At 35.9% G+C, this 15,784-nt stretch overlaps 1 protein-coding gene across 1 annotated transcript in view; it reads left to right on the top strand.

Moving 5' to 3' along the window:
- mcf2l2 (MCF.2 cell line derived transforming sequence-like 2) overlaps positions 1-15,784 on the top strand; it is a 73,033-nt gene extending 57,249 nt beyond the window's left edge. Inside the window, exons 16-28 of the mRNA XM_041270741.1 lie at positions 536-602; positions 1,432-1,547; positions 2,578-2,647; positions 2,979-3,071; positions 6,217-6,309; positions 7,521-7,646; positions 8,189-8,410; positions 8,987-9,079; positions 10,400-10,478; positions 12,102-12,171; positions 12,463-12,575; positions 14,229-14,324; positions 15,426-15,784. Coding sequence (XP_041126675.1) covers positions 536-602; positions 1,432-1,547; positions 2,578-2,647; positions 2,979-3,071; positions 6,217-6,309; positions 7,521-7,646; positions 8,189-8,410; positions 8,987-9,079; positions 10,400-10,478; positions 12,102-12,171; positions 12,463-12,575; positions 14,229-14,324; positions 15,426-15,517 — 1,330 coding nt within the window. The 3' untranslated portion in view covers positions 15,518-15,784. The remainder of the gene's footprint in view (positions 1-535; positions 603-1,431; positions 1,548-2,577; positions 2,648-2,978; positions 3,072-6,216; positions 6,310-7,520; positions 7,647-8,188; positions 8,411-8,986; positions 9,080-10,399; positions 10,479-12,101; positions 12,172-12,462; positions 12,576-14,228; positions 14,325-15,425) is intronic.

Genomic DNA, 15,784 nt, shown 5'->3' with positions numbered 1-15,784 from the left:
GAAACAAGGACCAGGGGTCACAAATGGAGTTTAGAAAAAGGGGCATTCAGAACAGAAAATAGGAGACACTTTTTTACACAGAGAATTGTGAGGGTCTGGAATCAACTCCCCAGTAATGTTGTTGAAGCTGACACCCTGGGATCCTTCAAGAAGCTGCTTGATGAGATTTTGGGATCAATAAGCTACTAACAACCAAACGAGCAAGATGGGCCGAATGGCCTCCTCTCGTTTGTAAACTTTCTTATGTTCTTCTTATGTTCTTATGTCCATGGCTCCTAGTAGGATTACTTGACTACAGTACGAGATACCCTTTGTAATAGACTGGTGTAGTTTTATATTAACAACCCTTATTACAACTGTAAATATATAATGAGGTAGTAAAGATTAGAATGTGGAGTTTCATTTTGTTTTGTGCACTGAAAGTGTTTGCTAAAGCTTTTTACTTTTGGTGGCGACTAGATTTAGATTTTTCCAGACAATATTAAAACAAAACAAAACAAAAAAAAGCTAACTTCACTGTCATTCTCTTTTTTAGGCACATCATGAATGAGCTGATAGACACGGAAAGAGTGTATGTGGAAGAGCTTCAAAGCATCATTGAGGTATGGAGCTTTTCATAGCAAGGGACATACCCTCTACATATCCAGCTGCACAGTGACATAAAAAATGACTTCAAACACGACCTACATTCACAATACTGTATGTGGGATTGCATCGTGTAAGGAATGCCCACTCAATGAAGATACAGTTGTGTATGTTAGATCAATCTAGATATATTCACCATGATTCCCTAAAAAATATGCAATTCTAAAAAGAATATCAATATAGTATGTATGGAGACCTCCACCAAACATTCCTAGTATGCAGTTTGTAAATTAATCAGTGGAGCCTTTTGCTATACCAGTGTACAATACCTGTGCTTAATAGATCAAACCTGAAATAACCATTACAATTACCTTAGCTACAAGCACAACATACACGAGTTCAAGAGCTGCACAAAAACTTTTTGGCAGCACAGAGTATAGTTGGATTGTTCAGACCACAGTGATATGTACACTCTGTAAACTGTGAATGACAGTCTTATAGAGGCCTTTGAATACAGAATAATAAGTAACGGTCAAAGAAACATTCCAAAGGGCAATGAAACAGTACATTGAGTTATTGAGTTGTGTGGGTGTTGCTTACAATGCAAGTGGCATAATGTATAGTAGGCTATACATTGTGATTAACTGAAGGATTATTTTCTGACTGGCAAATTTATATTTAAATATCTTATATTAAAAACCTTAGGAGCTCTTTTTGTGTAAGTGTATAACCGAATGAATGCTGGTTCAAAACTTTATAATGTATAGATTACGTCTGTGTGTGTTACTAACATGCTTGCTAAATTGTTCATTATGAAGCCCTACCTTCTGTTTATTAATCTTACAGGGTTATTCTGCTGAAATTGACAACCCAGAATTTGCAAATCTTGTTCCAACTGCTCTGCAAAATAAAAAGGAAGTGCTTTTTGGCAATCTTTGTGAAATATACGTGTTTCACAAGAGGTAATATGTTTGCTCAAAACATACCCGCCCGTCCCATATCCGTCATTTTTTTTCTGCCTTGATCAACCTCTTCAGCAACATTAGTTTATTATTGAACAGAAAAGATTAGTTCAGATATTGTAGATCCTAATAAAATGTTTTCATACACTGTGTTGTATCTCCTCCGTGCACTACCATTGCTGGTAGTGTCACATGAGCTGTCAGTGTGTTGATATGTAAATAAATCCTGTTTGTCTGCGAGGCGCATCAACGTCAACCTCCGTCTCCATCTCCCTCCCGTCACTCAGCAGTGAATGCACACACGCAAACACACCGCAGACGGCTACCCTATGTATCTTTCTAAACAAGAGATTTAGGGGAGTTCCATAATAAAAGCTGAATCTCCAAACAATAATATTGGAATATAGTAATTGTTACAGCTGTGTATCATGGCATTTAAAAAGGGGATTCATTAATCTGACTTTTTACATATCCGCCCTTACTCTGGTCCCACTGCAGTCGGATATGTGATGGACTACTATATTAACTTTAAAAATAACTCAAGCTTTGTGAATAAGTCCCACTGATAACAGAAATAAGCTTTTCCAAACTGTTTCATTGTTGTTGTTTGTTCTCCCATTCGGCTATCAAATTTCAACAAACGTGCATTACACAAAATCACACAATGGGTTAAATTTAAAATATCGTTGCCGTGAGACAAATATGTTTTTATTCAGTTATCTTTTTAGTGGCATTTAAGCAGTGGAAGCGTGTTTGCATTATACATATAATTTAGGGGCCTGTAAGTATTGTTACATTTTTATAGATTTTCCTTTCACCAATAAAATATAAAAGTCAGCTTGTTGTAGAAAATTGTTTGAGTAAAACAGAATTCTGTTTAAAAAATAGTAAAATCAGAGAAAACTGAAATACAGCCCTTATTTGTTTATACATGTGTGTACATATCTATTTGAACGCTATTTCCTATTTAATGTATATTTTACTGTATGTTTTAATATATACCTTTTTTGTTTTTAAATATTTATTTTAGGACATTTCTTAAAGAACTAGAAAATTGCATAGAAAATCCAGAACTGGTGGGAGCTTGTTTTTTGAAGAGGGTAAGTGCAGACAAAGTTTGTACTAGCATCATTTTGATCGTTTGAAAATATACCGGGGCTTTAACAGGTACAGCTGTGGAGTAATTTATTTATATCTAATATTAATTTATATATAATTAGGGATGGGATGAATACAGCAGTTCCGAATAATTTTGCTTTAAGGTCTCATTGAACCGACACAATTCAATTTAAAGCCAGCTAAACCAGGTTTAGGTTGTGCTGTGTGCAGCGTTCCCTCTAAGGCTAAAATGGGACTTGTGATGACAGGAGAGAAAGCAGCATCACATCCCTAACACACACACACACATTTATTTATTTTATTTTCTTTCAGAAAGAGGATCTTCAGATTTATGAAAAATACTGTCAGAACAAACCTCGTTCAGAAGCTCTATGGAGACAATGTGGAGATAGTCAGTTCTTTCAGGTACACTTTGCTTTTATTTAATTTAAAACATGAATTGAAATAATTTGTCTTCCTATGATTGGCCCTGGTATTGGGATATCAGCTGTAGATTTGATGTGACAAAACCACCAAACAATTTGGCATAATTTGACAATCTCTGCTTAGACAGAGATATTAAAAGCCAATTTAAAATGTGTCCCTGTTTCTCCTAAAAGGCATACTGTACACTGTAAACTGAATATTATTTCCACAAACCGTAACAAATTGTGGTGTGGAGCACAGTAAAGCAGGTGTAACACTTATCTCACTTACCGCTACACAAATAGGCCTTGCACCTAACAGTAAGGGCCCTGGATTCTTAACTATTATCCCAGAACCAACAGTCCTTTTGTTTTTGCACACTGTTACCAGACAAACTATCACACTTACTTTTCTTATTTAGCGATGCCTCCACCTGATGGTCACGTGGTTCCCCTATTATTGGCATGCCTCCCCAGGAATGTATATTCAACATATAACAAATGCAAATTAACCAAGAGCAATATACAACTAATAAAATCACACTCACACACAGTACTGGTTTTATATAAAACTAATGTTTATAAAGGGGATTCAAGTTGAACTAATATAATGAACTGCAGGTAAGTAAATTGTACATACAATATAAACAATGCCAACAACAAAATACTTTCCCCAAAATGTAACTTATTTTAAGTCACTAAACAGTAACTAAAAGCTCTATGCTTCAGGTATTTAACTCAAAAGGTACTCTTCTGATATATTCAAGTCAAAATAAACGCTAGTGGAACACACATGTAGACAGACGTACAAACAAACACAGTTGCAGGCCTGAATCGTGGCTCGGGTACGTTGTGGCCTAAAAATAAAACAAAATGGCCCCTTCACAAGCTTTATTGAGAACACACAGTTACGCTTGCTATTTTAAAAGAAACGCTTGGTGGAAAAACTCACAATTCCTAAAGGCTTCTCCCAGTTGCAGCTCTCGATTGTTTGCGGTCTCTGGATCACGGCAAACCTCTGTCGCTGAAGTCTACCCCGCTCTCTCTCTCTGTCTGGAAACGTCGTCCTTCCCAAACACTGTCCAGCCGCTTGTCAATTGCTTCGTTTATTTTACGATCTAGTCACTGTCTCTTTACTTTCATTTCAAGCACGTATTAACGGTGCTTGAACTTAAATTTTGCAATACAATGTGTTGTTTTAACAATACTGTATATACCAATGCCTAAAGAAAGTAACTCGTAATGACAAACCTACGCTGCTTAAAATAAAACACGAGCTTGGTACGTGAACTCAAAAGAAATAAAAGCAGAAGTAACAGAATACTCTTCTGAAACTGGTTTAAACTAAAGTACTGCCTACTAAAGTTTATAGGAATTTCCTGACTTAAGAAATCCTCACTTTTACTCTGTTGAATCACTTACTTGAATTTCTGTATATACGTTAGTAGCATTTTACCATTGGGCTACACAGGAATAACAGGCATTTCAAAAGGTCACATTAACTTTCTTTTATACTTAGTCTGTCATCAGTCTCTTCAGTCTACGTCTCAATTTTACAAAAAAGTGTTGAAAACCCTTACTTTTCAATTGCAATTATTTTAATATTGTACCTGGTTAAACCGGAATGTTTTTTAAGGCGGCAATTCATTTTGCATTCAGCTACAGAAGCTTTTCAAGCTAAGGGTACTGACACGTGGCAGAACTGAGGCAAGCTGCTAAGTAAAAACACAGGCATCGCATAGGGCTAGTTACTTTAGGGTTTCGTGCCGAATTTTGCATTATTTTCAGATTTCACTGAATTTTGCCGTGTGACTACTTAAGTAATATTAATGTATTCATCGCTGTTGTTTAAACATTATAACTGAAATGCACATTTTAGACATCAGTATTCAAACATCAAAATGACGGCGCTGTTTATCAAACGTCGGAGAAAAGACTTTAATTAAATTTAATTAAACTGTAAGCTAGGTACTACGACTACGGAAAAAAGTATTTGATTTCAACGAGGAGCGACTACGACTAGACACACCACGGCGTATTTGTAATTCTAATTAGGACAGACGTGTTCAGAATTCTTCTTTAAAATCCGATTTGATTGTCTCGACGCCATTCATAACGTTTTAGTAACTTAAATTGCTGTATATGAATGCACTGCGGAAATCAGAATCAGTACAAAAATATCAGAAACTAAGCTTTAAACAGAACAGTGTAAAGTAATTGGTAATTTATTAATAACGGTTTTGATGTGATAATTCAAAAACAATCCCTTAACTGAATCTATGATCTGGGGCCTCTGAGGCAAATAGTAGCGACATTACTGGCTTTCTTTTACTTTATTTCTCGATTATTTACTAATGTTAAACTATGACTCAGGCGTTGGTTTTTTTTAATTTAGCAGACAAAGGACTTCCATCATTTAATCTGGGCTCGGTAAATAAATCTGATGGGAAGGATTATTTTACCTGAAAAACTGTTGACGGAAGATTCAGTTATAGAACAGTGGTCTCATCCTTCTCGCTCAAGAGAAAACCGTTATGAAGAAATTACTAATTTACAGAGACCGAGACCTTATTGGCGCCAAAGTGATGCTGCGAGTAAGCACAACGCATTTCCCAGTCTAAGCAGGAACTCACAAGAAAATATGTATAGAAGTCGATATTAGTTTTTTTTTTTTTAATGGCTTGCTATAAAAGACAACAATGCACTTATTTGTTTACATGTTTTACATTATGAAATGCTGGTCTCCACTGTAAAACAGTTAGCAAACACATTTCACAGTAATATGTTTAGGCTATATTTATGTGCGAGGGCTTGGAGGCACCATACATACGTTTTCTTGTATGATTTTTCGATTTTGTGATGCTGCGAAAGCTTCTTGCTAAATTACAATATGGCCATTAATAAGTTTAACAACTCTTGTCATATGTCTTTATTTTTTAATAATTTTTTTATTATTATTTTAACGATTCTGCTACTAAAATTCAATTGCAGTACCAGGATATTTTTCGAACAGTGTTTTTTTTTTTTTTTAACGAGCTTGCACCTTGTGAAAGGCAGAATGCAGCATCAGAAGACAAAACAGTGTCAGTTTGTCATGTGTCAGTACACTAAATATTAACGTTATCCAAATATTTGTGATTTTGCAGGAATGTCAAAAAAAGCTGGATCATAAACTTTCTCTGGATGCCTATTTACTGAAACCTGTTCAGAGGATCACCAAGTATCAGCTGATGCTAAAGGTAAATCAACAGGGATTGACATTTCAGGGTTCAAGGATCTCAAGATGTATTTGGTGTCTGTAGAAATTGCATGGTTGTTTGAACCCGGAGCTTAGTCCGTATCCCACATAGAAAATGTTTTTTTTAGCTTTGGGGTCGTACTTGGTTTACTTTCACAATGAGCAAGAAATTAAATCTCCATAATGCACTGAGAGGCGTAAAACTATCAATAATTCCGGAAAATACCGACAACTCAGCTTGACGTCACTAGGGGAACACATACCAGGAACAGAGGAGATGTATACATGGCTGCAGCTTGTGAAAGCGATCATTGCGAATTTCTCCGACGTTTTGAGGAGGCTGTATTACAGTAAAGATATTGGGAGTGTAGTGTGTAATGAAATAAATTGTGGGGAGGAAGATAAGTTGTTTGAGCCCTATTCCGAACTGTTTTGAACCTCCAGCAGGAGAAATGCGAGCGACACGCCCCCTTTTCTGCAGGTCATTCTAAATGCTCTTTGTACACAGTTAACCCCGGCTAGCAGTTCATTTATGGCAATTAAAATAAAAAAAAAATTGTATTTCTATATTTGGTTTGTTGTACCATTTATATCTTGCAAATAGTGTTTACCGTTTCCCACCCACTTCATCAATAAAACGTTGCTTATATTACAGGGCCGAGATGACTGGCATGGTCACCTATAGCTCTCAGCATCATTAATGAAATAAACACTTACGCTTTCCCCGATTTAGTGAAATTAAATAACCCTAACCTTGTGAACTACACGGAATTATTATTATCATTTCTTGGCAGACGTCCTTACCTAATATGAACATTACCTTAAAGATCAAATTGGAAATCGAAAGCTTACCTAAAAAAGCTGGATGAATGGATTCATTCTTTTATTTCTGCATCAGAAGTCTTGAGCACGCAAAGTGTTTGTACTGGTTTATAGTACTCTGCCGTTATTGTTTTTTATTAAGTCAGCAATATGACAGCCCTTCTCATATTTATGCTTTAAATAGGCAACTGCTTTGCCAAGCAACTAACTTATGTAAACTATTACCCATAGGTTGAAAAAGTGACCTCCGCAATAAAGCAGTAAAGCCATAATATTGCCCAGTGCCCATCACTTTTCCGCCCCTTGGGGCAACAGTTTATCAGCGCACCCTGCCTGACTAGAATGCCTGCTAATATTTTCACACAATGGCTTGTTTTGTGTTCTCATTAGGACATGCTCAAATGTAGTAAGAACTCAGAAGGCACTGCTGAGCTGGAGGAGGCCCTAGCGAGCATGCTGGACATCATCAAGTCAGTTAATGACTCTATGCATCAGATTGCAATTACTGGTTTTGAGGTATGTTTTAGTTGTTAAAGGGCACGGGTACGGTGCACTGCAGAAAGTTTCTAATTCGGTATATCAGTAGCATCTCATTCCTCATCAGGCAAACAATGACTGCAAATATTTACACGTGTTTACATAGCTAAGACATATGGTAGAGTAAATAAAGCAAGGCCTCTTAAGTTTTTTGTAGTAAAAAGTAGTAATTATTTCAATAGTGACAGGTGAATTGATCCCATCGGCTCATCTATTTGACATTATCAACAGATGTAAAATAATATATTGCTATAGGTGTCCATTATAATACTAAGGGCCACTTTTTTATGCATTGTATATATATATATTTTTTTTTAAAAGAAGAAAAGTTACCAAATGAAAAGCCAACTTGAGAGTGCTTAAGAGACTTTGCATTATTATTATTATTATTATTATTATTATTTATTATTATTATTATTATTATTATTGTGATTCAAACTAAAAAAGGTAATTGACTGAAGATAATGGTATAATAAATTCAAAATTAGAGTTGAAGTGATGTTTTAAAAAAACAATTATAGGGTAACCTGAATGATCTTGGCAAACTGCTGATGCAAGGGTCCTTCAACGTGTGGACAGACCACAAAAAAGGACACAGCAAGGTGAAGGATCTTGCCCGGTTCAAGCCCATGCAGAGGCACCTCTTCCTGTATAACAAGATGCTGCTGTTCTGTAAGAAACGAGAGGAGACTGTAGATGGCCATGAGAAGACCCCGTCATACGGCTTCAAGCATTCATTAAAGGTAAAGATTATATATAGTGTCTATAGTGGTTGTAAGCTGTTATACAGAGATGCCCTTGATTTTGTATGCACACCCTAGACGGGAATGCACACATGCTTGTTACTGTATTGTTTCACCTCACTCCTCATTTTGTTGTATGCAGAGGTGATTTCCTTTTGTAATTGAGTAAATAGTTAAAAAGCATTCTGTGTAAAAACTAAAAATGTATGAGCCTGCTCAACGCACCAATTCAGATGCAATATTCACAACAGTGATGTTTGTTTAACTGGTGTTATTTTACTTATTTGTTTTCCTTCTTAACACATATTCAATTAAAATGTGTTGCATGCACAGAGGCAATTGAAAACAACAGATATAAAAATAAACTACAAATATACATATAGAATAATTATTATTATTAACTAAGCAGGTAAAAGCAACCAGGAGTGTTAAAAACAATTAGACATTTCTATTCTAGGTAATAAGAAGAGTCCAGCAAACACAGAAAACCAATGCATCTGTCCATCTCTCTTGTTCCAAGTAAGTTGTTAAAGCAGGAAATCCTGGTTGACTTTTTTTTTTTTTTTTTCCCTGCAGATGAGCGCTGTTGGCATCACAGAAAACGTGAAAGGAGACAGCAAGAAGTTTGAGGTGTGGTACAATGGCAGGGAAGAAGTCTACATAATTCAGGTGAGTGTACTCTTTCTTCTTTGAAATGGCAGTAAATGTCACTTTGATGTTTTATTGCATTGTTTTCCATTAACCTTCTCTTCTTAATTAATGTAAGGTTAAGCCAAATAAACAACATAATAATCCAAATTAACATGTATTTATACTAAAGTAATACAAAAATGACTACAAAAGATTCAGAAGTGTAGTTTTTCGAGATTTACGATTATACTGTAAATTATACAAAAATGACTACAAAAGATTTAGAAGTGAGTAGTTTTTCAAGATTTACGATTATACTGTATTTACAGTATAATCGTAAATCTCGAAAAACTACTCGCTTCTGAATCTTTTGTAGTCATTTTTGTATTACTTTAGTATAAATACATGTTAATTTGGATTCATATGTTGTTTTTTTCTGACTTTATGTGAACAAAAAGACACACATTTGCCCATTTTCCCATTGGAAATAGTGATATTTTGAAATATCACTGTCCTGGTCACAAAAGCAAAGTCTGTGGGTAATAATAGCCATTTCCTATACTTCTGAGGCATAAGCAATTAGGAAATAACACTTACTACCGACCCTTCGTTTGTGTTACAAGGGTTATCACAATATAAATACATATGTGAGTTAGTCATGGTATTCCTTTTTTGATGTTGTAATCTTATATTATAATATTGATCTTTTATGATAGGTAGGAGTGAGGACAGGTTGTCGTGAGTTTGTATAACAGCATAAAACATACATTTTATATTTTGTAGGAACATGATATAAAACTTAATCGACTTTATCGATAATATTAGTATTAATGGCCGATATTATATATATGGATAGTCTATATATAGATAATATATATATATATATATACTATCATCTTATATATACATGTTAATACAGCAGTACACACTGACCTTTTAGAATATTTATTAAATCTTATAATCAATCAATGTTATAGCCAGTCAAGTAAAGCAAGCTGGTTGTAATGTAGTAAAAATAAAACTACTTATTTTTCTATTTCTGAAGTTAGTGATTTTTAGGTTCTGCATGAAAGATATTCAATATTTCAACTTTAAAAAAAAAAATGAACAGAACTAATATGTGAAGGCTAAACGAAGGGTGTTTGATGTATTTTCCATCCCACTCATGATCATTCAATGAGAAATTGCAATCAAATCTGTTACTCTAATAGGTGATTGGTTTATTTTGTGTGCTCATAAAAAATAAACGCTAAACCAGGCAACCCTAAATATAAGCAATTTAACAACACCAAAGAGGTCTTCTACTGGGGTGAGTAAGTAACCCAACCAACACACTTCTTGTTCTGCTTTCATGAACAGGCCTCTTCGATGGATGTGAAGAATCTGTGGGTTACTGAAATTAGGAAAGTGTTGACAGGACAACTGGAAGCATGCAGAGGTACTCCCATTGTCACAGAGAGCAATGTTACATGCTGTTTTGAGGTGTTTCTAATTCACACTACTTAATTATACAGTATCCTCTGCTGTATGTTTTTCAAATATGAACTTTACATGCTTTGATATCCTTATTTTAATATCCTCTCCTATGTATGGCTTTTACATGATTGAGTTTGTATGTTCAGAAAAGCATACACAATCATTTTGAGTCACGCAGGAAAACAGCCAGAATTACTGGAGAAGTCTGTATATGTTTTCTCGGTTCAATACAGAGCTATGTAGCAGTTTTGAGATAACAACCTGCAAATGACTCAGGCTAAGACCACCCAACTCACTGTGGCCTAAATGTCCTGTTGAGCTACCATTTAAGGTTAACCCTGGTTTTGTTTGTACAGTGTATTTTGTACACAAGAAAGATAATAGGTGTTTGTGTCTGAAGGGCAGTGTGGCAGGATGACAGAGGGCTGAGGCTCAGAGACAATGTAAAGTCAAAAATAAAGTTCTTTATTAAATAAAATAATCAAATAAACAGGCACAAGGGCCAACAGAGGTTCAAAAATAAATAATCAAAGTGAACTTACAAAATAAATGGTCAAGTTCCCAGGTTCTTCAACACCTAACAATAAAACAAACAAAAAGGCCTTCTTTCTTCACAAACACAAAATTCTCCAACACAAAGCAAACTCCCAAACAGAAAACACATGTCCCAGCCAGGCCCTCTCCTCTGGCTTTTATCCCCTGTGGCTGGAGCCCAATTAATCAGTAGTCATTCAATTAGAGCTCCAGCCACATTCTCACATTTTTTTCTGGCATGGAGAAATTTAACCCCCTCCCTGCCAGTTGCAAACATATTCCTATAGATGGGGCAGTTCCCCGTCACGGGCAGGCAGTAATAGGATGTGGTTTATCCATAGGCTATGCAATATGCAAAAATGTACACCACAGAACTTGCACGAATCCTTGTACATGGTTTTATAATTGCAACAGGAGCATAAAGAGATAACTTTAACATGGATTAGAAAGATGTATACCCAAGACAGCGTTTCCAGCCCTCAGCTTCTGCTCAGGTCTCCTTAGACTGTGAGGCTGTGCTGCACAGCTGTTATTTTTCAAGAAAGGCAAGAGTGTGTTATTGCTTTGTTTTGTAAGAAGGGCAATTGCTGGAACAAAATACATAGTTTTGAAAAAATATACAGTAGGGCGGTTACCCCTGTGTTATCTCCAAAAACAATGTTTACCAGATATGAACTCCTCAACACTGTGGCTGAAGCTTATATATCCAATGAGAAAACTATAGCTCCATTGTATGAATGTTACTTTCAATTACATTTCCATTTTAATTAGTTAGCTTGAGGTTGGCACAGGTAGGCAATCTATGGCTGGTGCCTGTAATTAAAAATATTTGGATGTCCTGGAACCCCAATCAGGTAAATCCAAGCTCACACATCCACCAGTCCAGTTACACCCTGGAGAAATTTTAAACAAAAAATAATTTGGGTAGTTGTACTTTCTGAGTTCCTGGATACATTTCTAAAATGTACTATAGACATACATTTATTTATATAACACAATAAAGTCCTTTAAGTGCTGTGCTTTTCTGTATTCTTTGTTCTTGAACAAATAGAGGCAAGCCAGCTTCACCAAAGGATCACTGAAAATGTCTATCACGCTCCTATGAATTCCCCCAATGCAAGGTACAGTACTGTATAATTTATTTAGCTTTTAACGGTACATTGTGTGTGTAAGCTACCACCATGTGGACATACAGCTGTAGTAGTTTGAACCTGTCTATTTACAAGTGTATTTATCACTTGTTCAGCGTAAAGAGAATTTCTATTTCGGTAGTCATGACTGGGGAGTTTTGCTACATATTTTTTTAAACAGTAAAATGAAGTGATTTACAGCTGCTCGTGTTTTAAGGTAAAGATTAGGGCAGCACCCTGTATCTCTGTATTTGTGTCTCATTACGGTTTCATATTTTGCAGAAATATGAGAAAGTCTTCTTGCAAGCAAGAAAGCAACAAGTCTGATTCCTCAAGCCCTGAAACTGTTAATAAGAGAAGCGACCCCGCTAGTCCCAACACAAGACAAAAGAGAAGTATGTGATTGCAATGTGCACAGTTCAAAAAAGGGTCCTCTGCTTCAGACTTGTGCTCTAATTATGACCTAATTCTCGGAATCGGGAATTTTGGAGTTGTTACATTGTTTTAGTTTACCAGTTTGCTAACAATCCTACTAAGCTAAAAGTACATTAAGAGAAATATAGAAAACCTTACAGGAAATTGGTATCGAGTTGAGACGCTGGAAATCTTTTGTCAGGAAGTCCTGGAGCACAATATATAGCCAAAACTGCCCTCTTCAACTCAACAAGCATGCATGGTTTGATTCCATTTTCATGCTCTTCAGTTACACCCCGGGAAATTACGCGCCAGCGTAATTTTACACATAAAATGTATCACCACGCATAGGCGCATAATATTAAATAATATCACTGGTAACAGAGAAGGATAGAGAAAAATGTTGGATCGCACTCAGGATAAAGGGAACATTGATCGATTTTGCCAGAAAATGCCACGACGAAGGCCCAAAGTTGTAAATATATCAGCAAAAGAGAGAGTAAAAGATTTTCAATATTTTGCTTTGTACACTGTGAAGGTGACACCCAATGCGATCCAGAGCGCTCTACCGCCAGGGGAAATTGACAGCGACAGCCGACCATCTTCCTAATTTGAAGACATTAGCTTTCAGATACATGACTGCAGTAACAAATAAAGCTGATGCTGAGCGCAGCAACTCGCTGTATAATCATGTCCCGTCCGATGGGAGGCGTTCTCTTCCAGAAGACAGACTGAAAGAGCTGGTGTTCCATTATTTCAATCTTGGAATTTAAAAAGACTTTATGTTTAAAAAAAAAATCCATTGTTTCCTACTTAGATTTTTTTTTAAACTTATTCTAGTGTTTTGATGTCCAGTATGAGAGAAGAATCCAATACAGCTGCACAATACTTTTGTTCCTTTGCACATGCTTGTACAGAGATACTGCATCATTTTGATAATTCCCTGGGGTGTATTCAGTGTCATGAGAAATAATGACAGGCTACACCTCCCATCACATTATAGTACTAACTTCTTGTTTTTATTAAATAACCATGAAAATTAAACAGAAGAACAAGCTTTAAAGCAGAAAAACTCTGAAACAGTAAACTTTAAAGGTGGGAAGTTATAAATCTAGGCAACTTAAATAAACGAAATATATAAGGGATTAAAGATTATTAGAAAATTGCTAGCTTTGTTCTATACATTTTCTAGCTGAATTATAATAATCACTAAATACAAGTCAGTCATAAACAGTGTTCATTTACTGTCTCTACTGGCTTTGTTTTACTGAATGATTTATAGGTCACTGTTACTACAGTTCCATATCATATGGGACTAATTACATGAATTGATTAATTTACTAATGTTGTATCATTAACAAATACAAATTACAATTTTCAACCCTTTTAATTGTTTTCAGTTTTCTTTGAATACGTATATTTTAAAAGTTGCAGGGATGCTACAGAAGCATAGTTCTAATATTGAACAAGGAAGACATGCTTTCTTGAAGTACAGTTCCACTGTTTCTGAGTGTTAGTGGATAGATAATGCTTTCAAGCTTTGTTACATGTGAACACTTTCATGAGACCCTGAGCTGCCGGCATATACCCTACCTTCCTTACTTCTGCCTTTCCCTTTGCTTTTCCTTTCCTAGCTGATGCTTCTGCCAGTCATAATCTTGAGCGCTCTGCTCTTGCTAAAAAGCGATTCACATTGCAGGGTCTTTCCAACCGAAGGCCTCCCTCTAAAGGTAAAGTCAGCCCCTGAGCCTGTTGGTGTTTCAGAAATCGGCATCTGCATCGCTGCTTTACTCTCCATTTCATTTTGCTTTGACACTGCCTTGATATCTGGGGCCCTGCCGTTAACAAAAATAGCTGTGGATTTTTCATATACAGCACTCTCATTAAATACAGGCAATCCAGCTTGCCACATTAATAAAGCCACGTACATTTGTTGTGTTCAAATTCTATTACACTAAAGTATGTAGTAATAGACCAAATATATTTTGATTCCTTGAGACTAGGAACTGTAGCTATGACAAACCAGAAAACCAGGAAAGCGGTCCATATTCAGCGTAGATTAACGTATGTTTTATGTGGCTGCTCATGATGCAACAGGCCATAGTATTAAAGGGCTAATTTTTTGATTGCCTTTTCCTTTCATCCCTTATACAGAGCCCCTGTTTCATTAGTGAGCTGTTTTCACTGTGTTTTGTGAAGTTCAGCATTAACTTACAGAGAATACTTAGAGGTGCTTGAATTGAATTGCTAAACAAATCTTTTGCAATTACATCAGACAGGAACTGCATTGACTTATTTCATATGTGCATCTGAATGATTTTAATCTTTGCATTGGTTTATCTTTTTGCAATTAGATTTTTTTTTTTTTTTTCTATTTGCTGTTCTGCATATCCAGTGATTGTCAGACGCTGCACTGGCTGTCCAACCCCCTCATTCCTCAAAACATTCTAGAAGCACTTCATTGAAAATATGAGTGACTCTCACCATAAACAAGGATATGTCTGGTGCTTTGTCTTTTTTAATTATTATTGAATCCACACCTTAGGGACTGTGGGGATCATAAAAATACGCTAAATAATGTTATATTGCTGCAAGCTGAGTTCCATGAGGAAACATGTCGGCCAATTAAAAGTCATTATCTGTAATGTTCCCAGAAATAACAAAACAGTTCATAATGATTCAGTAGTTTAACATTAGGATTAAGGAAAAGGTTAGAGAAGTAATACAAAAATGAAATAGCTCTGTCTGCAAGTTGCTTAAACCCCATGTTTTATGCATTTTTGTTCTCCCTTCCCTGGCTTACTAACTGCTAACCCTGCTTTTAACTGCAGATCCCCCGTCTAAAGAGACAGAAGTCACACGTCGCTTCTCTTTAGCCTCCTCAATCAGTTCCTCAGCTACTAGACGCACAAAAGGTACCTGATCGCCAGCAATTTCCATATCCTGCGAGTACTTGACAGACATAATAGTGCCTTTTTATTATATTACCTGATACAGTACTGGTGCAGGTATACATCTTTATTTTAGCCTAGGCCTTGCACACTGCAAAATATTTTTTTTTCTTTTTTTTTCTGTGGGGTGGAAATGCAAGATGGTTTTTCAAGAGTCCATAGTGAAAACATTGTATTTAGGTTTTGAGCACTTTTATTTTATGCCCTGTGATTTTGTGCAGGTTGTTCTCTTGTTTAAT

This window comes from Polyodon spathula, chromosome 14, assembly GCF_017654505.1.
Source record: "Polyodon spathula isolate WHYD16114869_AA chromosome 14, ASM1765450v1, whole genome shotgun sequence".
Taxonomy (NCBI): domain Eukaryota; kingdom Metazoa; phylum Chordata; class Actinopteri; order Acipenseriformes; family Polyodontidae; genus Polyodon; species Polyodon spathula.
Note: the sequence above shows the minus strand (reverse complement) of the source record. Positions and strands in the feature narration are given on the sequence as shown.